General features: G+C 53.7%; 1 protein-coding gene across 1 annotated transcript in view; it reads right to left on the reverse strand.

Annotated features, from left to right (window-relative positions):
- Positions 1-25985, reverse strand: part of LOC126492558 (IgGFc-binding protein-like) — a 35300-nt gene extending 9315 nt beyond the window's left edge. Inside the window, 16 exon segments of the mRNA XM_050129052.1 lie at positions 93-666; positions 1001-1572; positions 2553-3099; positions 3574-4190; positions 4490-5063; positions 5593-5930; positions 6868-7009; positions 8132-8331; positions 8423-9008; positions 11723-12315; positions 13510-14077; positions 16773-17377; positions 17995-18565; positions 21657-22006; positions 25569-25631; positions 25951-25985. Of these exon segments, the coding sequence (XP_049985009.1) occupies positions 93-666; positions 1001-1572; positions 2553-3099; positions 3574-4190; positions 4490-5063; positions 5593-5930; positions 6868-7009; positions 8132-8331; positions 8423-9008; positions 11723-12315; positions 13510-14077; positions 16773-17377; positions 17995-18565; positions 21657-22006; positions 25569-25623 (6892 nt within the window). The 5' untranslated portion in view covers positions 25624-25631; positions 25951-25985.

Here is a 25985-nt window from a genome sequence, read left to right on the forward strand (position 1 = left end):
AGGATGCTGGGGCAGGACTGGAGGAGGCCCTGTCACAGGCGGGGATTTCTCCATAGCCCAGAAGGTTCCAAGAGGGGTTCCCAGACACTCACGGCAGAAGTCTTCTGTCCTCCAGGGCTGCACGGTTGCACCAGCTGCCTGACAGGCTGCGGTATAGGCTGCCAGGCTTTGACAAAGGTATGTTTTGTTGCCCTTATTGGCACACAGGTCATACACACATTGGCGGAAGTATTCCAAGGGACTCAGAACCTGGTGGCAGGCCGCGAAGGGGCCTTTGGGGTCCTGCATCTTCCCACAGGCTTCGTTTTTCTCATATTCTTTTGTCTCCTCTGCCAAGCACACAGGACAGCCTTGGTCCCCACAGCCCTCACCACAGTCCGCGGAGGAGCCGGGAGCTCGCCAGGCTTCTCCAAAGGCCTCAGTACTGGGGGCTAAGTCTCCATTGGGCAACGCAAAGTCGTCACTCCAGTTCCCATTGAAGTTCCCACAGAGGCCACAGATCTGTCCACGGAAGGAACTAGGGATGGACATGAGGACATGGGCATCACCATCGAAGAGAACCTTCAGCCCATTCTTGGTCTGCAGAATCATATTCCGGCCTTCAGCAGTCACGGTCACACGGTCTACAGTCACGGGTAGGACCACAGCTTCGTCATCCACTGTCACCTGGGTGGAAGGGTCAGTTAGGATGAGGGGACAGCAACTCAGTTTAAGGCACGTCCTCACAGTTCCTGCACAGAGCGTTGTCTGTCTCAGATCTTCTTTGAAGAGCTAAGTCCCTTTGGGGCTAAAATCAGGTCCTGTTAAACTCCCAGGATGGGGCCATGACTACAATTGACTCTGAGGTGGAACCCTTTACCCACAAACCCAGAACTGTCAGGGTAGGGCTGTGCTATTCCCATACTTTGGAACTCTCCAAGCTCTACTGAAACTCTAGAGGGTGAGACTAAGGTGGGGTCCTATCCCTACCAGAACTCTGGAAAGGTTTGTGTCTACTCACCTGTGGGCCATGAGCCAGGGCCACAACATGGCCTGCCACGGTAACCACCACTCGCTGGGGTTCACCTGCCAAGTTCTTCTCAAGCACAATGGAGAACACCTCATCTCCAGGTTTCGGGTCACAGACACTGGCCAAGATATAGGAGCAAGAGCCATGAAGATCATACACCCGTCCATCAAGAGTGACGTAATGGATGCCCCCATTGGCCAGGCATTGGCCACAACCAGAGGGATAGCAGGCCTGAACACCGTTCTCTATCCGGCACTCCTCATAGGGCTTGCAGTCTGAGCCTTCCTTGCAGGTGACCTGCCCATCTGCCCCACACTCACAGAGCCGCTCGCACTCAGGGCCTGGGTAGAATGTGGCACCCAGCTGGTAGTAGCGTCCATTGTAGAGGCAGCCACACTGGCCCACGGGCACACAGGTGTCACCACTGAGCACAAAGCCAGAATCACAGGCACAGCCCTCCAGGCAGGAAGTTTCACAGCCCAAAGGGGCAAAGAGGCTTGGGCAGCTCACAGGGCAGGAGTCACCACAGAGCTGGTAGTGACTGTTGGCAGGACACTGGAGGGCTGTGGGGACAGAGCAAGGGAGAGTCAGGCAGAGGCCGTGGTGGCAGCAGAAGGGCTAGTGTGTAAGAGCCTGCCTGGGACAAGCCGGTGCCCCTGGATTGCTATGGGATGTGACGTAGGACATATGACAGGGGCACTGATTTGGGAGCTCAGGTGTGGGGGTGTGACCTCGTCTTCCTGAGGAGGGTGTGCCATCCTGACATCTAAGGCAAATGCCATCTAAGGCAAGGGACTGTCTGGGGGATGCAACCACATGCATCTGACCAGAACAGACCAGAACCGACCATGGCTGCATAGGGGTGCATGACTAGGGACCCATGTGTGTGGGACCCCAGTCACCCTGACTGAAGAGAAGGAAGCTGGAGCTGACATGACTGGAGCACCTGCTGGTCTCTCAGACATCCTCCGTCTCAGGGTGCGACCCTGCCAGTGAGTATGTGATTGGGTGCCATTGACAGGGTGCCCCCGACTCAGCAGATCTGCCTGAATGTGCTGCCCCCACCTCCTGACTCAGTCTGCTTGGATCTGCCCAGGACAGGTCCTGATTTCAGCTGAGGGGTCTGATGTCTGACCAGTGTGGCAGGCAGTGTAGGGTCTCACTGGGCTCTCTGACTACTCTTGTGTGTGTGTGGCAGTGGTCCAGTGTGGGAGATGGTCCAGGGGCTTCCGACTGAGCATAACTCCCTTGGCCTCTGACACGCACTCCTTGCTGAGTAACTGTCACTGGTCATATCCAAGTCCACTAGCAAAATGTCCCTTCCAGAGTGGTCTGCACCCAGGCTGTGTGACTTCGAGTGTGTAGCTGGGTCCTTCCCTACCCCACTGGTGGTTTTCAGTATCAGTGTCAGGATGTATCTCTGACAGGAGGTGGTGGGGCTGGGTCTTGGGCTTCACTGGCCCAACAGGGCTTTTGTCTTAGAGCCCCTGGAAAGAGTTGGGGGAGACCCTGTCTGTGTGGCGCTGCAAGGGTCAGTACTCACGACAGAAGTCTGGCTTTCTCCATTCTCCAATTTGGGCTCCAGCAGCCTGACAAGCTGCCACATAGGCGGCCACGGCAGGACAGAGACCTCCTGGATGGCCCTCAGCTTGACAGGCATCCAGCAAGCAAGCCTCGAAGTACTGCGCGGGTGGCAGGAGGCTGTGGCAGGGTGCTAGTGGACCTGCGGGGTCTGAGATGATGCCGCAAGCGTTGGGGCCACTGAAGGATTCCTGTTCCTTAGGTGTGCAGGTCTCTGGGCAAGGCTCAGACTCGCATTGGTCGTCACAGCCTGGGGCTCCGCCCACTTTCCAGCCCTCAGGTTTTCCCTCTACAGCTGTCAGGTCATCACTGGGATTTTTGTTGTAGTTCCCACACAAGCCACAGAGGGCGCCTGCATAGGCTGCAGGCACGTGCAGGCGTACAAAACTGTTGCCATCGAAAGTCAGGGAGAGCCCTGCTGCGGTTTTCACCACCACATCTGCTCCACTTAGGTAAATGCTCAGTCGCTCGTCCAGGTAGAAGGGCAGAGCAACGAACTCTCCGTTCACCTGCGGGGCGGAGAGAGGTGAGAGGCGCCGAGAGTTTTGCATGTTTCCACCACTTATAAGATAAGGGATTCAAAGTAGGTTACTGCCCCTGCTATTTTAAGAGTAAAGACACGTGGAGTCATGGACTCTTTTTGTTTGTGTTTATATTGTTTGTTGCCTCCTGTAACAAGGAATGACTATTGTAGGCTAGGCTTCTGCAACCCTCCTACCGCAGTCTCTGAGAGCTGAGTTAACAAAAGTGAACCACCCCATCAGACCATGTCTCTGGTTCTTTGTGCTACCATGAAGCAGGACTTTCAGCACTCCTCCCTACAGAGGAATAACGGAAGGCTGAGTCTGGGGAAGCCTTTACTTCCAGCCTTCCTGGTCTCACAGTGTAGGCTGAACCCAGCATCATGGTCCTGCCAAGCTGGGAATGGTCTATCCCTCATCTCTCCTGTCCAGCAGAGGCTTCGTGTCCCACAGCCCACTCACCTGTAGCTGCCTTGGCCAGCTGGCACTAAGGGTCAGGCTGAGGCCGTAGATATTCAGAGTGACACTGCGGGTGTAGCTGACCGCCTGGCTGCCCCTGTGCTCATTGACCACAGTGACATTGAAGTTTTCAGTCCCTGCGGGCGGCGTTTGGCAGGGTGCGCTCAGCAGGTACTCGCAGGTGCCTTGGAAGTCAAACCGGTGCCCATCGAGGGTGATGTAATGGGGATCGCCCCAGGCTTGGCACTCAGCTATGCTTGCTGGTTGGCAGCCGAGCTGGCCGGAAGGCAACAAGGCACACTCCTCACCCAGCCCACAGCTGGCAGACGTGCAATTCAGAGATTCACTTCCAGGTTCACAGCGGCACCTCTCAGAGCAGCTGGCATCAGTCCAAAACTCGGTGCCTGCTTCATAGTATGTGCCATTGACCCAGCAGCCACAGCCACTCTCCAGGGGAACGCACTGCCCAGCACTCAGCACGAAGCCCTGGTCACACTGGCACCCCTCCACACAGGGCCCACCACATGCAGCTGGGGTTGTGTGGCGTGCAGGGGACGGGCAGCTGGCTGGGCAGGGTGGGCCACAGAGCTCGTAGTGGCTGTTGTCAGGGCAGGCCATCTCTGTGGGTGGAAGAAGGGCGGGAGAGAAATGAGGGATGGTGTTGGAGTGGCCTCTGGGCACGGAGTGGCAAGAGTCATCAGCAGAGACAGAAGGGGACAGGGAGACTACCAGATCCAGTGATGCGGTCGGGGAGGGAAGCCGAGACAAAGTAGAGCAGATGGCGTGAGAAGCAGACAGAGATGATGAACTGGGGACACATGGAGACGGCCAGGAGACAGCGACAAACAGAAGCCAGCAGAAAGACCCAAAGGGTGGGAGTGGAGCCAGCCCAGCCCTTGCCCTGGTCCCCACCACTCACCACAGCCAGCCTGAGTCCTCCAGTCCTTTATTTGGATGCCAGCAGCCTGGCAGGCAGCAGCATAGGCAGCCAGTGACTGGCATAGAATGTCTTTGATGCCACCGCCCATGCAGACATCCAGCACGCAGCCCTTGAAGAAGTTCTCAGGAGGCACATGTGCATGGCAGCTGGAAAAAGGGCCCCCTGCACCAGGAGCCAGAGGTCCACAGTAGCCAGGGCCCTCATACTCCTCCAGTTTGTTCTCTGGGCACACTGGACAGGAACCCTGACATTCATTCCAGCAAAGAGGGTCCCACCCTGGAATCTGCCAGCTGCCACCCCAGGTGGGTATCGAGGGTGCCGTTGTGCCATTAGGGAAGACTTGGTCATTTTGGGGGTTTTTGTCCATGTTTCCACAGAGCCCACATACTGCATCATGGTAGCTACTGGGCAGTGTGACCTCTACCCTCATGTTCCAGTCATAGGTGACCTGAAGCCCGAAGTCTGTCACCAGAATAGCCTTGAAGCCCCCGTGGACCACTGAAACCCGTCCACCAGCCAGGTAGACAGGCAAGGCCATCAAAACTCCATTCACCTGGAGAGAGAGGGAGACCAGTGGAGTCAATTTCCTTTCCCTCTGCTCTTCTCTCTGAGTCTCTGTTCTAGATGTTTCCTTCCCCAGAAACGTGCCTGGGATCGAATCTAGGCCCACCCCATTGGGGGTCCAACGACCTTTCCACAGGGTCGCCTAAGACCATCAGAAAACACAGATATTCACATTATGATTCATAACAGTATCAAAATTACAGTTATGAAGTAGCAACAAAAATAATCTTATGGTTGGGGTCACCACCCCTTCAGGGACCGTATGAATGTGTCACAGCAGTGGGAAGGGTGAGAACCACCGCTCTACGTGACGGCCAGCATCATGAGTCTACTGTGAACGTTAGCAAGAGGGCTACACTTAATTCCCAGGAAAAGGCTGCCCTCTCTTGTAATTTCCCCCATGTGGTTTCATGTCTGTGTGAAAACAGACTTTCCAGCTCCTAACTGCTCTTAGTTACACCAGGGTTCATTTGGCCTCATGCCCCTGGGTGTTCCTGGGACCATCATCTTTAACATACCCGAACTTTGCCAATCTCGTTTTTGTGGATGGTGATGTTGGTGTTGTAGATAGTCACGGTGACCAGTCTCACATAGGACACAGCCGGGTTGCCCCGGTTCTCATTCTTGGTTGTGACAGTGAAGGGAGTCAGGCCCTCGGCACTGACCCCAGGACAGGCAGTTCCTGCTAGCAGGTAGCTGCAGGTGCCCATGAAGTCAAAGTTCCAGCCATCGAAGGAGTGGTAGTGAGGGTCACCCCACAGCCAACATGTGGAATTATAGTTGGGCACACACACGGCCTGACCACCTTGATCCTTGCAGGTCTCCTGAGGCCGGCAAGTGACATTGAGGCATGGGTCTGTGGGGAGAGGAGAGAAACACTGAGGTTCGCCACAAGCATGGCTGCTCCCAGCATCCCCCTAGGTCTCTGCTAGGGACACCAGCTCTTGCCTGTTGATGCGGGTGTGACCAGTGTCCTGATACCTGAGCCCTAGGTCCTGAAGTTGCTGTGTAAGACCAGACCATGAGAAGCCAGCACTAGGAGTCCAGAAATTTCATGTTATGCCTGTGGTCCTCACGTTAAGTCTCTGGGCTTGGATATCCCACAGTGTGAAACTCCATTCCTGGGTGTTCCATCGAGCGCCAGGATCTCACTCCTGGAGCTTGTCCTCAAGGCCTCCCCCTCCCAAGCCTCCACTAGTGCCCCTCTCTCTGTGACTCCAGCTTGGTGTCCAGGTGTCCAGCCTTCACACTCGCTCCTCTGTCTTGTTGCCTGTTTGAAATCAGCCTGGAAGCCTTGTCAGCAGAGGGCGCTATGGAGTCTGTGGGGAGAGAGGCCCCCTGTCCTGACAACCTGCTCTGCTGAGCCACTGGCCTGTGACCGATGGGACCCTGGCTCTCTAGCTGGTCGCCTGGAAGCACTAGGTGGCTGCTTCCAGCTGATTTCTCCAGCACTCCAGGGGGTGGGGTGGGGTGGGGTTCACTCCTGCATCTCCACCCTGCAGGATCCTCTGCCACCCAGTGGCCGCAGGGTGCCTTCTCCAGTGAGGTCCCTGTGCAGATCTCCACCATCAAAATCTTGCCCTGAGGGTCCTGCAATCTTAAATCCCTTAAGGTTCCTTGACACCCAGACTGGGTAACCTCTGCCCTTGGCTCCTAGAATCCCCTCCCAAAGTCTGACACCTCAACCCACAGGTCTTTGAACCTCTCACCATGAAGTCATGTCCCCTTCAGCTCCCAGCCCCTATCCTATGTCCCCCCCCCCCACACACCAGCCCGGCTCCACTGTACAGCACCTTTGGGGACGCAGGTCAGGATGCCTCCAGAGGGCTCGCACACCTCTCCTGGATTGCAGCTGTGATTCTTGCACACCATGCCTTCTCCTGAATGGCACACACACTGTTGCTGGCACCTTTCAATGAGAACCGACTCCTCTGGCTGTGGGGACAGAGAGCATGCCATCAGTAACCAGAGGGGTGCGGACTCTGGCATGCCCAGCATCCCGGGCAAAGAGAGCACTGGGATAACAAAGTGGCGACTCTGCAGCGTGGTCCGTTGTCAGTGAAGCTGAGGTGCAGGTGACCGCGAGGCCCAGCTCATTCAGCTGCTCATTCACTATTCGTGTAGTAGCCCATTCATTCCACAGTGGACACTTAATTAATTGTCGCTGCTCAGGAGGAGCGGAGTTAAGGAGCCAGAGCAAAGGTTCCGGAGCTCCGCTGTTCCTGAGCTGGACGACTGCACAGCACTGCTTAGCTTCTTTGTGCCTCAGCTTCTTCACCTGTAAGTGACAGCTAGACACAGGACCAGTCCAAGGAAGGAGAACTGTCACCGGAGAAGGAGCTCTTCAGTAATGCAGGCTGCTTTGGGAAGGTGAGGAAAGATGAAGCTAGGCTTGCGGGGAGCTCGGTTTTGAAGCCAAGTGATGAACAGAAATATAGTGACTCAAGCCAGTGTTCCATCAACAAATGCACATTTGAGAATTTCCATAATATGAAGGCAGGCTATATATACACACGTGTGTGTGTGCACATGTGTATGTACATGATAAGATGGGTTCATGATAATAGCATGTACAACATCTGCTTCCAGGAGCCCTCACTCCTGCAAAGGAGCCGGACTTAGGCAAACACACACTCAACTCAGGGCTCCAAGTGGGAGAGAACAGGGAAAGCGGAGGGAGTGAGCACCTGGTGTCACAACAAAATCTCAGCCTCCAGTCCTGGAAGAACACCTCTGCTCAGATCTGGGATTCAAAGTTAAGTCTTGATCTGGGGAGGCAGAGAAGGATTTAAAACTTCAGTACCCATGATCATATTTCAAAAGATCTCTCCACAGTTGTGGGGAGGGTATAGCAAAGGAGGCAAAAGTGGGGGCTGGGAAAGGACAACATGGACCAAAGTAGGGTTGCGGGGGGGGGGGCGGGGGATGATGGGGAACAGAGGGGAGCAGAGAGATGTTAAAGAGGCTGCACGGTGGGAAGGCTATGGTGCTAACGAGCAGTGGGAGGGGGTGTCCAGGAAGATGCCCTGGGTTCTGCACAGATGGATGGATTCTTACCTCATAGTAGACCCCATTGTGGTAGCAGCCACATTCCTGGATGGGCACACAGGCTTTTCCATTGTACAGGAAGCCGGAGTCACATTCACAGCCCTCAGCACACACTTCTGGGCACTTGGGCGGGGCACTGAGAGCCCAGCAGCCCAGGGAGCAGGTGTCTGCACAGACCTCATAGTGGCTGTGAGGGGGGCACTCCAATGCTGTAAGAAGAAAACGCAGGGTGGGTGGGGATTCTACTCCTTTTCTGCCCCCGCCTCCCTGTTCGCTACTCCTCCATGTCCTGTAACTCACGACAGAAAGTTTCCGTCCTCCACGGCTCCACTTGCCCTCCAGCTGCCTGGCAGGCGGTCACATAGGCATGGATGTTGTTGCAGAGAATGCTCAGGTTCCCCTCACTCTGGCAGAGATCAAAGACACAGTCTTCCAAGAGACCCTTGGGGTCTATCAGCTTGTGGCAGGCAGCCAGTGGCCCTGAGGTGCTGGTGAGCAGCCCGCAGAACTCCACCCCATAATACTTGTCCTCCAACTCAGGGCTACAGCCAGTGCCACAGCTGTCCCCTGTGCAGGGAGGAGTCGCTGGCGCACAGGGGGAGTCAGGCACAACTTCCTCCCAAGAGTTCCCGAAGTCAGTGGGGTCGGATGCCAGTGAGCCATTTGGCTTCTGGAAGTCATCCTTGGGGTCCCCGTTGTAGTCTCCACACAGACCACACATCTGCTGGTAGTAGTTGGCTGGGATAGTGACCTGCACGTAGTACATGAGGTCATAGAGCACACGCAGGCCAAAATCAGTTTCAATCACAACATCAGACCCGTGCTGGGAGACACGGATCTTGCCCCCATCCAGTTCCACTGGGAGCTTCATGTCCACACCGTCCACCTGGGAGACAGAGAATGCCAAGCTTCAGAGGACACGCTTTGAGGCAGCTGTCCCTAAATGTTCCTACCTAACACTGAAATCCTGTGTGATCTCATTTCTCTAGACCTCAGTTTTCATATTTGTAAACTATATATAGTAATAGTGTCTTGTAGTGGGTGGAAAGGTGGTTTCCAAAAGGTAAGTCCACCCAGCAGTTAAGAACGTTTATTGCTGCTCTACCGAAGGACCAGGGTTCAAGCCTCAGCACCCACATCCAGCAGCTCACAACTCCTGTCACTCCAGCTCCAGTGGACCTGACACCCCTTTCTGTCCTCTGCAGTCACCCACAGCACATGCGCATACTCACAGAGACATACATAAATAAAAAGATATGTCTGCCAAGAACCTCAGAAAGATCAGCAGGTGTAATTAGAGTTACTGTCTTGAAGTGAGATAATCCTAGATTAGGCTGGACCGACAAGTGTCCTATGAAGGGAGAAGAGAAGAGAAAAGAAGAGGAGGGGCGGGAGAGGGAAGACAGGGGCATGGGAAGAGGGAAGATCCAAGCAGAGACGTGGATGTTGAGGACACTCCAAGCAAAGGGACAGCTGAGCCACCCAAAGCTAGAGGAGCAAGAAGGTCCCCCTTCCGCCTCTAGAGGGGGCGTGGCCTTGCTGCTGCCTTGATTCGGGACTTTTGACATCTAGAATGGTGAGAATATAAGTGTGTTATTTTAAGTCAGCAAACTTGTGGCGTTTTGTCACAGCAGCCACCAGGGAACTGTTACAGGTCTCAGAGGGGTAGTGACCTCACCAGCCTGGGTGAGGGGATCCTTCCTTACCAGGTGACATGGTGACTGATAATATAGGGACTGAGCCTGGAGGCACACACTGGTCTGAAGCTCAACGCACCCTTTACCCTTCTGAGCCCTTGGGCAGGGATTCACCTGTGTTTCTGCTTCCTGTCTGTCTAGGGGGATCGGGCGCTTTGTCTGCAGAGTGTCATCTAAGGAATCTGATACACAAAGTGTGCGAAGGCTTGGGCTGTGGACTGCACCCCAGGGAGCCCCTCCCGTGGCCGGGGCTGTGTTTGCAAGTGGACAGTCAAGGGCACTCAGAGTTGCTGCTGTCCCTGTGACTGGATGCAGTCAGGCTCCATCCCTCACCTGAAGATCGCCTGAGGGCTCTGGTTCCAGCCAGGCCTGGAGGCGCACACCCGGTCACCACATATGTGCCCTTCCTCACACACACACACCCTGCACACTGGGTTTACAGAGCTGTGAGGAGTCAGGGAGGGGGGCAGGGGAAAGACATGCTCAGGCATGTCTAGAGTGTCCTAGACATCAACAGCCATTCCTCCCTAGCAGGCTGTCCATGAATAAGGACAAGTCATTTAACGTCTGGGCTCATTTTCTCCCTCTGCAGTGAGGGACAGTCACAGGGATGCTAGGGTTTGGTGAGACGTGAATAATGGACAGAGACTGTCCCTACGTGTCTGGAGCTGCTTACTTGTCAGGTGCTAATCTGAGAGCTTGGGGCTCGTTAGGGAAGATGCTCCACTCTGTAGCCCATGCCCAGGGCATGCAACAGCTCTTGTACCTAGTGCTACCAGAACAACAGCTGTGTGCTGCATGTCAGCGGGGGATACTCCCATGTATCTCAAATGCTGGTGTCTGTGTGAGATCCTGTTCTTCCTATTCAGAAAAGTATGTAGTAAGGGTCTAGTTCATGGATTCTGGGCTCAAATCCTACTGTTGCATGAACGATCTCCGCAAGGGTCATATTATTTGACTCCCAGCCAGAGGCACTATTTTGGGAGGTTCTGGAAATTCTAGAAGGTGGGACCTAGCTGAAGGATGTAGGTCATTGGAGGTAAGACTTCATGGCATCCTGCCCCTGGTCCTTTCATTTCTCCCTCTGCTGTGTCCTGGACGCAGCTCTCCTCCCCCACACGTCTGCACAGCCATTATGTCCTTCTCAAGCTCAGGGACAAACATGCACTAAACTCTTGGAAACCCTGAACGACAATGAGTATCACCTCCCTGAAGCAGCTCTTTCAGGCCTCTGCAACAGAAAAAAAAAAAAAAAACTAACACTGGATTCTCTCAGGGACCTTGGGACAGTGGTGGGAACTCTCCCTCTTAAAAAGGAAGCAAATTGCCGGGCAATGGTGGCGCACGCCTTTAATCCCAGCACTTGAGAAGGCAGAGGCAGGAGGATCTCTGTGAGTTCGAGGCCAGCCTGGTCTACAAGAGCTAGTTCCAGGACAGGAACCAAAAAGCTACAGAGAAACCCTGTCTCGAAAAATCAAAAAAAAAAAAAAAGGAAGCAAATTATGGTGCCTCCAACTCCACAAGGCTAAAAGGAGTGTGTGGTATGTCTCTGCCAACAGCTATAGATGGCAGAATCACAGACTGGCCTATTTGAACTTTCTTCTGTGTGATTGTACCATGTTCTGTCTATGGTGAGAGCCCAGCAAGGAGCCTGGGGCAGGCACCACACTGAAGGAAGATGGAGGACAGGGGAGATGAGGAAAGAGTCCGTAGGATGAGGCAGAAGAGCTGTAGCTATATGGTGAAAGGTCCCAGTGCCTGCCTCACTCTGGACTTTCCATCAATACCTCCTCTAATTGGTACCCCCATTTCCCATTTTCTCCAGGGGTTCTGCATGCTCTCCTTGTGCTGCCCACACGGGGCTCTAAGGGATCCCCCTCCCATCCCCGGCCCCTGCTCTCACCTGGACCTTCCACTGACTCTGCTCCAGTCGCAGGGTGTGGTTGGCCACCAGGACCGTGATCGCCTTAGTGGCACTAGCATACCCATTGCCCCAGGGCGCATTCTCCTGCAGGACGGTGAACTCGTGTAGGCCGGGCAGGGTTCCACAAGTTTGTGTTAGCACATACACACAGGTACCCATGAAGTCAAAGCGTTGGCCATCATAGGTGACGTAATGAGGATCTCCTGATGCCTGGCAGGTGGTAGTGCCCGCAGGCACACAGCCCAGGACTCCATTGGACGGCTGGCAAGTCTCATGTGAGCCACAGGATGAGGGCTCACAAGAAACCAGGCCACCTTCATGGCAGTGGCAAAGAGAGTCGCAACCAGGTCCAGGGTAGAAGGTTTCTCCTGGTGGGTAGTAGGTGCCCTGGTGTACACAGCCGCAGGAGGCCAGAGGCACACAAGACTCACCACTGAGGGCAAAGCCGTCATCACAAACACAGCTCTCTTGGCATTCTGAGCCACAGCCTTGGGACACTTTCAGGTCTCCACAGGATATTGGGCATCCATAGGAACATTGCTCATAGTGACTGTTAGGTGGGCAGGTTGGTGCTGCAGAGAGAGGTCATCATAATCAATAACTCTTTCAGAGGACACAGTGGATGCCCCCAATATACATGTTTATACATGCATGCAAGTTACCCAGCTGCAAGATGCCTGTATTTTTAATGGGGCCAGGAGAACAACTCCTGTAACATTTTATTTGATCCTATCAATTAATATTTGTTTCTAATACCCAGTGAGATTTGTGATTATCTCTAGCGGCTCTTCAGGTTTGGTATAAATTTGGTGCAATGCATGTTTTAACATGTACACACATGTAATTTACACAGTGCATCTGTGGATATTGTCTTTCTTTCTCACCATTCTCCCTCCCGCCCACCTTTCCTCCTGCTCCTTGCATTTTTTTTTAACTCAGAACCTTTGACAGTCAAGCAAAGCAGCACGCACACATACACACACACACACACATGCACACACGCACACATACACACACACATGCACACACGCACACATACACACACACACACACACACACGGCCGTAATAGCAGTTTTAAATGACAATACCATGTTGATCTTTGTGGAATGGATGATGGACATAAAGGATCCGCTGTCCTAGCATGCTTTGTGGTAGGTTCAACTTTTCCCACAACGAAAGGTTCTTAAAAGTCAAAGATTACCACTTTCTGGGAGCTTTGTGGAGCAGCTAGAGGGGCATGTTCCACTCGCAGAGCTCAAATTTCCCTCCAAGGGCAGGGAACCCGGCACCATCTACACAGCTTGGCCTCATGCTGAAGCTAGTCGAGCTGTGTGTTTATGTGTGCAGTTAAAACATGTGCCGTACAGGGCATACCCAAGCAAAGTTTAAAACTCCGGAGATGTGTGCACGGCTTTCCAAATCTCCGCGAAAGACAAGCAAAACTGCTTGCCCGCCCTTCCTGCACCCACATCTGAAGCAGAGAGATGTATGTGGGTTAAATGGTGAGATGGGACCAAGGAGAAATGCAGAGGGTCCAGGCTCCATCTGACTTGGGGTCACCATAAATTTTCAGTCACCAGTGTCACTGTATGCTGTTGTGACTTCCTGGTTGTCATGGAGTGTTGGCATGTAACTATGAGTTGGTACTCTTCCAAGGTATAAACAATCCCTGCCTCACCAGACATCCAAAGGATTAAGCAATGCTACTTGTATATTAATGAACAAACATCAGACCCAATCCCAGGTTGCCACTCTTGGTACTCACGGCAAAGTTCCTCGCTCCTCCAGGGATGCACAGTGCCCCCAGCAGCCTGGCATGCAGCAGCATACGCAGCCAGAGCATCACACAGTGGCTTAGACTGACCGGGCAGCAGGCAGAGGTCATAGACACAGTCACGTAGCGCACCCTGGGGGTTCAGCAACTTGTGACACTCCCTGAAGGGACCCGAAGAATCAGTAAGAATCCCACATTCCTTTTTGCTTTGTTGTTGCTCGGCCACAAGTGAATCTAGTTGGGAACAGTCACCAGGATTAGTTGCTCCACACCCAGGGATTATCTCCTCCTGCCAGCTATTTCCAAAGTCCAGAGTGCTGTTGGCTTGGCCTCCGTCCTTCAGAGCCAGATCATCATCTGGGTCCCCATTGAAGTTCCCACAGAGCCCACACACAGCCTTGGCGTAGCTGCTGGGCACCTTGGCAGTCACACGAGCATCCCAGTTGTAGGTAACGGTCAAGCCAAAGTCTGTGCGTATGACAGCATCGTTGCCCTGGCGGAACACCTCAATTTTCCCGTCTGCAGCCTGGAAGGGCAGGTACTGAAGGATGCCGTCCACCTGGGCAGAGATTCGGGCAGAGCAGCAGGTCAGTGTGTCCACGTTTTCGCTCAGCTGACTCCAGTCACCCCACCCTCCTGGGTTCCGCCTCAGGGCTTCACACCCGCTACTCCCTCTACCTAACACATCACCCATCACTCCTTATCCTCTCCACTGGGATCCAGATCTCTCCTGCCTTTCCAAGCCTGTCCCACCTGTCTCCCTGGTACTCGCTTGAGAATGTCCCCACGGGCTCACATGTTTAAACGCCACCCATAGCTGATGACGCTGCATTAGGAGGCTTTGGAACCTTTAAGAAGTGGGCCGAGTTTGGAGAAGGACAAAGCTGAGAGGAAGATTTGGCAGAAACTAGCCAACTGACCTCTCTCTTTGCTTTCTGGTTCACTGAGATGTGAGCAAACCTCTCTTCATATTCCAGTTACTATGGAGCCAATAGCCACAGCTTCCTACCCCAGCGTACTGTATCCCTCAAATCTTCCTACCCTAGCGTACTGCATCCCCTCAAATCTTCCTACTCCAGCCTACTGTATCCCCTCAAACCTTCCTACCCCAGCCTACTGTATCCCCTCAAACCTTCCTACCCCAGCCTACTGTATCCCCTCAAATCTTCCTATCCCAGCGTACTGTATCCCCTCAAACCTTCCTACCCCAGCCTACTGTATCCCCTCAAACCTTCCTACCCCAGCCTACTGTATCCCCTCAAACCTTCCTATCCCAGCGTACTGTATCCCCTCAAACCTTCCTACCCCAGCGTACTGTATCCCCTCAAATCTTCCTACCCCAGCGTACTGTATCCCTCAAACCTTCTTACCCAAGCTTACTGTATCCCCTCAAATCTTCCTACCCCAGCTTACTGTATCCCTCAAATCTTCCTACCCCAGCGCACTGTATCCCCTCAAACCATGACCCCTCTCACCAGGCATTGGGTAACCCATCAGCAAGTTTTCCCGTTACTCTAGCCTCAAGAGCTTTGCACTCCACCTGACCACCATCCACCAACGCTGCTGCTTCTGCTTTATCCTCCGGGGCTTGCCTACAGTTCAAGTGTCTCACACAGAATGCCCTGCTACCCCTTGGCTCTGCCAGCATCTTACCCATCATTCCTCAGCCTCTGCTGTCTCTGACTTTCCAGCCCTTGCCCGCTCTGAGCGCCTCCTCTTCCACAGCACTTGGCAACCGCACCCTGCTCTCAGCATGCCAACGTCCCTGCCAAACCTCTCATTGCAGCCCCCAATGATCTAGGTCTGCATCCCACTCTCCCCTAGCCAATACCCCAGCACAGCACTGCCCCTGCACCTCCACCCATGCATGGACTTGAACTCTTGAACTCACGCTCAGTCCAGACTTGGGGCTCTTGTACTTGCTGTACCCCTGCTTGTAAGATTTTCACTCACGTCCACACTCCAGCTCTCAAATAGCTGCTGATATCTCCTTTATATTCTACTTCAGGTCAAGCTGCTCTACCCAGCTGGCACTATTCATGCCCACTTTTCTGACCCACAATTCCTCCTGCTTCTGCATGCCACCTCCCAGTGTTACTCTCGTAGGAGTGTTCTCTTCCTCTCAGCGCTATTCTAGTCTCTGTGAGGCTACCCAGTCTCAGGCTTCATCTCTGCTGTTGCCTCTGCCTGGAAGATGCTGCCATTTACCTGGTGGCATCTTCTTTGTTCTCCAGGCTGCACCTGAGTTCAGGAGCTTGGTTCCAGCTAGCCCCTGCCTCGTGTCTTTGCACACCGGCTCCAGCCCCTGCCTAGTATCTCTGCTCACCAGCTCCGGCCCCTGCACTCAAGCTCCATCAGCATCCTTGCTGCTTGCTGCAAGCTCGAGCTCATCCCTGCCTCAGGACCTCCTTCCTCCTGGAACTCCTGTCTGTCCACTTTCCTCACCATCTGTTGACTGGCTCGCCTTGGGACAGGCGATAGACTATAATGGACTCCTGCAGGTTGGAGAACTACTCTCACAGAGAACGCAAGGACTGAGTTCATTCCCAGAACACACGGTGGGCAGCATATTGCCTGTAACTCCAGCCCAGAGGGGTCCCTTACCTGTGGGTTCCTCTGGCGCTATGTTCACAACCCATGTCCTCCAGTTAAAAATAATAAAAATCATTTTTTAAAGTATGAACTCCGGAGCAAAACATCAGAGTTCCAAAATCTAGCTCATGGGCATCTCAAACTCACTGTAGTCCTCTCAGTAACCCACACCTGTGTCTCTGTAGGCGATTTCACCTCTCTATGTTCCCGCTTTTTTTTTTTTTTTTTTTTTTTTTTTGGCCAGCTAGATCCTGGCATTCCACATGTTATCTTGCTCTAGGAACCACCATCTTTCAGAAGATACCCAAGTCTACAACTCTGAGGTTTCAGAAGAAAGGCAACCACCGACGTCTACTGGGCACCAGGGCATCTTTGAAAGAGCAGGCAGGCATGAGTTCATCACAGCTCCACAACCACCCAGCCGATGACTGCTGCTGCCCCAGAATGAAGCCTCTCTTACTCCGTCCTTTCTCAGAGGAAAATACAAAGGCAACAAACAGTCCAAGCTGAGAAAAGATGGCGCTGCCTGGCTTCCGGGCTTCCCCCTTAATCACAAGGTTTTTAAATAAGCCCCTCCCACCGCAACTACAGCCACTAACCTTTCTGGGGATTCAGAGTGTCCGCTCCCCGCCCCCACCAGTTCCCTGCCCAGTGGTGCTCACCATCACTCTTGCTGGGTACTCTCTGCGCACGGCCACCTCTACACCGTGGGCCACCACCCGCACAGCTCTGGTGTAGCTCACGGTCTGGCTGCCTCGATGTTCATTTTCCACCAGCACCTTAAACTCGGGCAGTGCAGCATCCTGGCCGCACGAGCCCACCAGCAGGTATGCGCAGGTGCCCATAAAGTCAAAGCGCTTTCCATCAAAGCTCACGTAGTGCGGGTCTCCAGACGCCTCGCAGCTGGCGTAGTTGTCGGGATAGCAACCCAGGAGGCCATTCAGCACACGGCAGCGCTCACCAGAAGGACATCCTGATGTGTCATTGCAGAACACCTTTTAGGTGGCTGCATCACAGGTGCAGCGTTTCCGACATAGGTCATCAGCAAACACTTCCTGACCTGGGGCCAGGGGGCGGCCCTGGTAGATGCAGCCGCAGGATGACTCGGGCACACACTCGCCACCACTGGCCACAAAGCCTGGAAGGCACACGCAGCCCTCCACACATGGGCGCCCAGAGCAGTTGGTCGGTACAGCTTCTGAGTTACAGGAGGCTGGGCAGGCAGGGCTGCAAGTATCATAGCGGCTGTTGGCTGGGCAGGACAGGGCTGTGGAAGGACAGAAGTTGTGTTGGACAAGGGTGGGGCTCCCCCAGACAATGCTGCTTCTTCAGAGCTCCCCACCCTTCAGTTAATGGCACTCAAACCTTCTTGATGCAACCAATCAGCAGGCAGATACTGTGACTTTCACTGTCCGAGCCCACCCAGAATCTGTTTCCACAGCCCACGAGCCCCAGCAGTCTCTGCCTGGTGCCCTGGTGACCACCCTGTACCAAATCTGTTCCTCACAGCAGCCAGAGGGACTAGGAATGCAGGATCAGACCATGTACCTCATCCCCAACCTCCCATGGCTCCATCAGAGGTGGGGGAGCAGAGTCCGCCCCAGGCTCATGGGTTTCCCTCATGGTCTCCCTGTTCTCACCCCTCTCACTCCCCTACCTGTGCCTTCTCCTTCACAGCCTCCAATCACTCTGAACTCTCCCTATCCAGTGATGTGTCTGTCCCAACCTTGGGCTAACTTGGGCAAAGCTTGGATGTCTTGGCCAACCTACGTCTCTGGCATTGTCCAGCATCAGGCTGAATCACAATCACTACTCAGATACTGAGCAAATGCAAGGGGATTCCCAGGCCCTCACCATGGGCTTCCCATCCTGGGTGCTACTTACGGCAGCCGGCGTGTGACCTCCAGTTCCCATCAGGGACGCCCAGTTCCGCACAGGCCTGGGCATAGGCGGCAAGGCTCCGACACAGGCTGAGGCGCTCCCCTCCAGTCACACACAGGTCAAACACACAGGCCTCCAGGAAAGGCTTGGGGTCCAGGAATTCATGGCAGGCAGAGAAGGGGCCTGTGGACAGAGTTAGCAGACCACAGAGCCGGTCTCCCTCATAGTGCTGGGTCTGGCCTGCAGTGCAGGTGGGACAATTGTCGTGGCAGCCATCATCACACAGGTAGTCCCCATCATCCAGCTTCCAGCTATTTGCAAATTCTAAGGCATCTGGAGCCTGGACCCCATCAGGTGTGAGGAAGTCATCAGCAGGGTCTCCATTATAGTTGCCACACAGCCCCCACACCTGGTTTTGGAAGCGCGTGGGCAGGCTCACTGTCAGCTGACTATCCCAGTTATAGGTGACCACCAGCCCAAAGTCCAGCTCGATCACGCCTTGTGTTCCACTCTGGTACACAAGCAGCTGACCCTCACTCAGGGAGGCCGGCAGGCGGAAGCGCTGATTGTCAATCTGCAGAGAGAACGCAGAGGTCAGACCCCTGTGTAGTGTCCCCTTCAGCCCTCACCTCCTCCACTCAAGTCCCCAGCTCTAGGCACACAGGGCGCCTTCCTTCCCTGCCCTTCCTTCCTTCCCTAGGGATGCTGACCCTAGGGAGGCTTGCTCTTGCACCTCTAGTGGCCCGAAGTGTTCTTCCCCAAGATGAAGGTGTGCATGAAGACCCTGCCTCCCAGCCAATGTCTTCCAGGGGTCACTGACTCAGTGAGGCCATCCCTGAGCCCCTTCCTGTTGTCTCTTCTCCTCTACTTCCCAGTCTCATGGAGTCTAGCCTGCACCAGCAGTGTGCCGGTTCCCTACACTCTCCATCCGTCAGAGCCACTACAAGGCCACTTCATGGTTTCATGTCCAGTGCCTCCAACAGTGCCTGGCAGGACAGCAGACTCACTACTAGTGTGAAACCAATGTGAGGAAGGGACCTGGCAGGCCTGGTGGCAGCAAGGGGCAGCTGCAGGGAAGCAGTGAAACAAATTCATGTTCATGCGACAGGGAGCGAGACACGGGACGTTGCAGGTAGTCAAGACCAGCAACCGCCATGATGATGATAAATCTCCCGAGGCTGCCAGCTTCATTAAACCCTCACTGTGGCATGTCAATCAGCACGGTAAGATCTCTGCCCAGGGGCAGCTATAACACAGGCACTGGCACGTTCTGAGTGGTGTACAAAGTGGCACACGGTCCTGAATGCCTTCTGTTTGCATCATTCTTCTCTGGAACACACCTTAGCTTCAGAAGTGTCTCATTTCTGTCCTGCACCTAGCCTCTGCCAACTACTATGAAATAAACTCATTCCCCACCCTGCCCTGTGCTGGAAGACCCCTGGAGATGGCGCAGAGAGATTAGCATCAGCAGACAATGCAAGCCAGGAGTCAGGCTGTGACCAAGGAGGCTCTGGCAGAGGGTTGGGGCTGGAATTCTGCCAGCTAAGGGAGGCTCCCCAGAGAGGGGACAGTCGAGTCAAGCCTGGAAGGACCAATGAGAGCCCCAGCTATTCTGGAGGAGGTAGAAGGCTTGCAAGTGTAAGGCCAGCGGGGCAGCCCAGTGAGCCCCATCTCAAAAGGAAATGAAGAGAGCTGAATGTTGCCCACAGCACACAGCTAGCATTTGTAAGGGACCGAGTTCAGTAACAACATTTCAAAACTTCAATATATTTTTTGAAAAAAAAAAATGACTGACAGAAGTAGTTTCTTGTATGGAGGAGAAAAAAACCACCAACAGATAATGTCATATGCAGAAGTGGGAAGTTTCATAGTTTGCCCTTTGATGAAATTCTTTGTGAATCTCTACACCCCTGTAGATGAGGCTGGCCTCAAGCTCACAGAGGCACCTGTCTCTGCCTCCCAATCACCGGGAGGCACAACTAATCTAGGAGGGAAACATCAAGCCAGTGATATGCAGAGACAATCACATGAAGACACGGACAGACCGCCCAAGGTGATGAAAAGTCCTCCATCTTAAGGAGATTTTGGTGACACGTCTGTGAAGACACAGTGAAGTGCATACTTACAGTGTGTGGTTTGGTTTGGAGGGGAGATGTGGGTTACTGTGGATTGAACTGGGGCTCTCTGGCTGTGGAGGTGTACTTGGCAGGCAGAGGCAGGAGAACCTCTCCGTGAGGTTCAGGCCATCCTGGTCTACACAGTGACCAGGGTTATAGAGCAAGATTCTGACTAAATAAAAGTTAAACCGGAATAGGGCATTGCACACGCCGGGCAAGTGCTGTGCACGCAGTTCCTCATTTGTCCACCTGGGCACTGGACCACTGGGCTGCGGTCCCATCTCTCCTTTGCTTTTCATCCATTAAACTGCCCAGGCAGGCCTTGAACTTAGGACCCGCTCCTTGAGTAGCTCGGATTTATCCCATCCCATCAGGCTCAGCTATGAGTTTTAATATACAAAAATTTATCTGGAAATTAAACAAAACTCATTTATACATCACATTCTAGCTAACAATGTATATGTTGAAGTTTTGGTGACGGGATCTGATGTCTAGAATTGACTTTCAAGGACATAAAAAATGAGGCTGTCAATCTAACGGGAATGTACAGATGGGTATCTGAGGTAAGCAAAGAATAGTTAAAATGTTTAGAGTCTATTCAGGGGGCTGGTATATAAGTGTTCACTGCCTAGACTAAATACCCTGGCTCAAACATCTGAAATCTGAAATAATAAAAGGAATCTGGCACTGTCTGAGAATTAACACATGGGTTCAGTCCCCACTGCCAGAAAGATTAATAAGATAAAAAACTGTGTGTGCTGAACATAGTGTGGAAAATCATCCTCAGGCTTTGTGCAAGGAATGTGACGGAACCTAAATCAACTTGTGTTTGCCATCACGATATGTATATGCAAATATTCCAGAAACTTAAAAAGTTCAAAATCTGAAGAATTTTTGGCTCAAACCGGGGACTCTCAACCTGAACAGTGACTAAGGCTTGTTTAGAGACCTAATCGTCTCCATGGAGACGGTAGGGTAGGTAGATAGCTGCTGCTTGCTTTCGCTGCACAGCAAATCATTCACCAGACCCAGCACAGAGACCCTGCAGCCAGCCTGCATGTGCCCCTTCCAGGTGGGACCAGAAGACCTAGCCCTCGGGCCCTGGGAAATCACTGCTGTCCTTCAACCTCCTTCCTCACTTGTCGCTGCTCACCTTACAACGCCACCTCAAGGAGGTCCTACAAGCGTTAAAGTCACAATGTACAAGGAAATGGATCCGGAACTATCACAGGATCACCAGTGGAGATTATGTCAAGCCAGACATCCCTACTGTTGGACAACTAGATCGTTTCTTTTTCCGGTTCTTTGTTCCCTTTTGTTTTTCCCAATAGCACCCAACTGTTTTCCTCCTGAGCCTTCGCCAAGCGACCCTGATGTTTCTGGCAGTGGCGCTGGTGAGGGGAGGGTTTTAAGGAACCACTACTGGTTCTCAAGTCTCACCAGTTCCCTACCGCCTCACCCAGCAAAGGCCTTGAGTTTGGGGCCTGACAGGACATGGCCTCCTGGTTTTGGTTGGTGGCTCATGGGTATTGAACTCTGAACACTCACCCGGGCGAAGCCAGTTTCTCCTCGAACCAGTGACACAGAGTGGCTGTAGGCGTAGACGGTCACCAAGCCCACGTAGGAGACTAGGAGGCTGCCCCGGTGCTCATTCTTGGCCTCCACACTGAAGGCCGGCAGGCTCATGTCCTCTCCAGTCAGCTCAGCCATGGTGTAGGAGCAGGTGCCCATCATGTCATAGCGGCGGCCATCGAAGGTGGTGTAATGGGGATCACCCTGGGCACGGCAGACAGCTGTGGACTCTGCCACACAGCTGGCCTTTCCACTCACCATCTGGCAGCGCTGCCCAGATGTACACCGCATGCCTTGGCAGGAAGTCTCTGCTGCGGAGAGCCGAGCTGGGGAGGGAAGAGTCAGAAACAGAGTTGGAGACGTTCATGAGGTCAGAACCCCAGAGCCCTCCTTCAATGTGGACTATGGGCAGTTGGCTCATGACAGCCCATTTTACAGGCATGGAAACAGAGGTTTGAGGTCTCATGGAGAGGGATTCTCTGGGTTTCCTGACACCCCAGGGCTTCCTATTTCACTGTTTTTCACAGCTTGGCCCAGAGGAATGGCAGGCGGTGGAGAGGGATCAGGAGCAGCCATTGGAACATTCAACCATTCTCAGTTCCATTTCCCTCATCCTGGTCTTCCCATCCGGCTGGAATGGCCGAAGGATAGGAACTGGAAGACAGGGCAGGACGATGTGGAAAGTGCCTTCTGTGTAAGCAGGAGGACCTGAGTTCTGGTTCCAGACCCATGAAGAGCTGGGGTGATGGCACTGGGTTAGCTCAGTGAGCGGGAGGGAGCAGGACAGTCAGATCCCAGGGCAAACCTAAATGCACACATGCATGCCTGAGTGTTTATACCTGCTCTCACAGATACACACATGCATGCCTGGGTGTGTATACATATAGATACACACATGTTGTAAGTACCCCTTGAAGTGTGGTGGCGTTTTACCAGCATAAGGAACCCCAGATCTAGGTTCCCAGTCTGAGGAAGACCATCTGGGAAGAAACAGCCCTTCCTGGTCAGCTTCCAGCCCTCAAGAGCTCTCCCCTCTGACCCTCCGGGCAACAGCTCACCCTGCACCACCCCGATCTTTCACCACAAGCTGATCTAAGGAATTTACACACTTTCATTTGTTCCACTCCCACCACAGGCCTGTTGGGGTGTGTGTGTGTGTGTGTGTGTGTGTGTGTGTGTGTGTGTGTGTCACAGAAACTGAAGCCTAGAGAGGTGGAGTGACAGACAGAAGGTCACACAGGCACAGCTGGAGTTTTAACACCAGGCCCTCTGCCTCTGGCCCTGCATCCTCACAACACCTGAGCTACCTGGTGGCATCTTTGGAATGGGCTGAGCCTGACGTCTCACACAGGACCAGATCCTGTCCCTTCACTCTGCCAAAGCACACGAAGCACCCATGGGGCTGGAACAGAGACGCCCCACCCGGGTCCTCAGTGTTACTACTTTGGAGCCCCTGGCTTTGGGCATCAGCGCTCCTACGTGAGGTGCAGCACTGCAGTTAGCAGCAGGTGCAACTGCAGCAGTCGCTAAGGTAGCAAATTACTGAGCAGCCCCTTCCCAAAGAGCCCTCCACCCTGGCTCCCTCTGTCTCCCTAGGACCCGCTATAACCTCCCCACACACCAATGGAGTTCACAGTAGGGGCTTCCCGATACAGTGTTGTGGATAGTGGTGCCTCGGGGCGCTCGTGTCGGTAAATATCTAGGATCATTTTCTGTGGGGGTCGGGAAAGGACGGAGAGGAATTAAGGAAGTGTGCCATGAAGAATAGACATGAGATAGAAAGGTTAACTAAGCAGGGAAGCCAAAGAGGAATAGGTAGAGAAGGCATGGCTAGAAGGCCAAGGTCAGGGGTCATTTCCCATCACTCACTCTTTCCACAGGCAGCTGCTGTCCCATAGCCCACAGCCTGGGCCAGCCCGAAGGCGAGCAGCCCAAAGCTGGTGGAAGCCTCAGCTGTGTGCATCTTGTCGGTAGTGCCAAGGTCCACTTCCGCATAGGAGAACTCACTGCCTGGCACAGCCGCCCAGGTGAGCTTGGCCCCCAAGGCCTGCCCATCCATGGTTAGCTCACTGGTAGCCTTTGTCTGTGCAACCACCAGGGCCACACCCTCAGTGCCTGGCATACTCTTGATCACATAGGCAGAGCAGTAGGCTGCCACATCTGGGATCAGGACCATGTAAGGGTCATAGGTCATTTGACCCTTTATGGCCCCTGTGCCAAACAGCACAACCTGGATACCAACATCTGCAGACAGGTAGAGTGGCCGGGTTGGCCGGATCTCGAACTCAGCCACATCGCCCCTCTGGAGGCCTCGGGAACCAATGGTTCCCCCGTGGTTGTACGTCAGTTTTGTGGTCTGGCTGGCTACAACATAGGCTAGATCATAGCGGGACTGGAAGGTCAGAGGGGGAACCACATACTGGGTTCCCCAAGCAGATGTGGGGAGCAGTTGATCCACCACATGGTTGCAGTTTGTGTGCTTCTGGGCACAACTGTGACCAGAAAGAACAGCCACTGGGCTGCTGGCTGTGACCCTTGACCCAGAGAGATCTGCTGTGCTCTGTAGCTGGGCTGCTCCATATGGTTCCAGAGTCACGTTTACAATACTACCAGCTGGGTGGAAAGTATTGCGGAATGTCACTGCTGCCTTCAAGCTGATCGTAACTGAGGCACCGGCTCTGCCAGCCACCACAGCAAACTCTTTTACATGTTGGGCAGAGATGCCTGGGGGTGTGAGTACAAAGTACTCTGTACCCAGGGCTCCAACAGGCCAGAGCAATGTTAGCTCCGCTGTTCCAGGCTTAGCATTTAAAGCCTGCACAGAGATGCGGTGGTCAGAGTGGACCACCACGGCACGCTGGAAAGTGCTGCTGCCAATCATCTCTGCGTTGGCATTGATGTTGACCATGACTGACTCTCCAGGCTTCACTGTGACCTTCTGGGAGCTGCCATCGGCCTGGCTGAGGATGGTGACAGAGGTGGTGTTCTCTGACAGACTGGAGATGAAGACGCAGAGAGAGGCCGTGCTGTACCCGGGCTCGGAATTCTGCAGGAAGGCCGTGAGGAATTCTTCCCCACCAGTGTTCCTGGGGTCCACTGTGGCCTCCTGGGTCAACCCTTAAGAAAACGCAGTTGTGGGTCCACTTTGCTATTCCTCCCCATTTCAAACCCAGCTCGTTGCACTGTGCCTGAGACCGTAATTCTCTCCCTCTGCTCCTATTTCCTTCCTTACCCATGCAGCATTTGTTCATCTGTAATCCTTCCATGCTTTTGCTGCCCCGATGCCTGAGAACTTTGCACAGGGCTCTTGAACTCGAATGCCTCAGGGCCAGACGAGGACTAGAAGCGTGTGAGATAGTCCAGGTAGCGGGACTGGGAACTGGAGCACCATGCTCCACCTGACACAGCTTTTGCTGGTTGTTAATGTGGAAGATTGGAGCCTTTCGCCTGTTTTAAGGGAAGCTATCTGGCTAGCTGAGGTTCTTAATGAACCCGCCACCCAACCTGTGTGGATTCTGTGTGAATATGACTGGGGGATTTATGTGAAGTGGGTGAAGGGGGAGAGGGATTGTAGAAGTGTGGACAGAGCGTCTGAGAACTAGAGGGTAGTGGGCTTCTCAGTGTCCATGTGTGCCTATGTGAGAAAGAGAGAGAGAGAGAGAGAGAGAGAGAGAGAGAGAGAGAGAGAGAGAGAGAGAGAGAGAGAGGAATTCTATCATATCTCTTTCACCACCTAAGGGCTTCTCCCATTTCCGCTAGCCTCTGTTTCATTTAAGTTAGCCTTGGAGTGGCACTGGGAAGCGGTTTGTGGAGGGGCCAAAGCTTGAGGGTGCTGACCCGGGCAAGTAGACTTTCCCCAGATATAAATGGGGGCTTGATCTGACTTACCCCACAGGAGAGTCGCTCCGGCCCAGAGGGCCCACCAGCTCCGCAGGGATCCCATGCCTGCAGCTGGGAGAGAGGGAAGGGAGATGATGCTGTCCAGTTGGAGACCATTCCAGATAGGACAGAAGGGGACAGTCTCTGGAGAAGGGTTACCAGGGCGTAAGGAGGGCTCAAATGGGAAAAGAAGTTGAATAGATAGGACCAGATGGGTCTGGAGTGGGGGACAAGGCTGAGAATGAGGAGAGGAAGTCAGGATCAAGTGCAATAGGTAGGGTATTGAATATCCAGGGGTCAGAAGGTAGAGGTAAAAGAGGCAGTCTAGAATTCAGATCCAGAATAGGGCGCTAGTTGTCCCTCTTCTGCAGGAAATCCCAGCCCTTCTCACCTGCGGGTCCCGGAGCTGCAGGACCAGATTGCAAG

Source organism: Alexandromys fortis, unplaced genomic scaffold, assembly GCF_014885135.2.
Source record: "Alexandromys fortis isolate MF-2015 unplaced genomic scaffold, M_Fortis_MF-2015_v1.1 scaffold_293, whole genome shotgun sequence".
NCBI classification, from domain to species: Eukaryota; Metazoa; Chordata; class Mammalia; order Rodentia; family Cricetidae; genus Alexandromys; species Alexandromys fortis.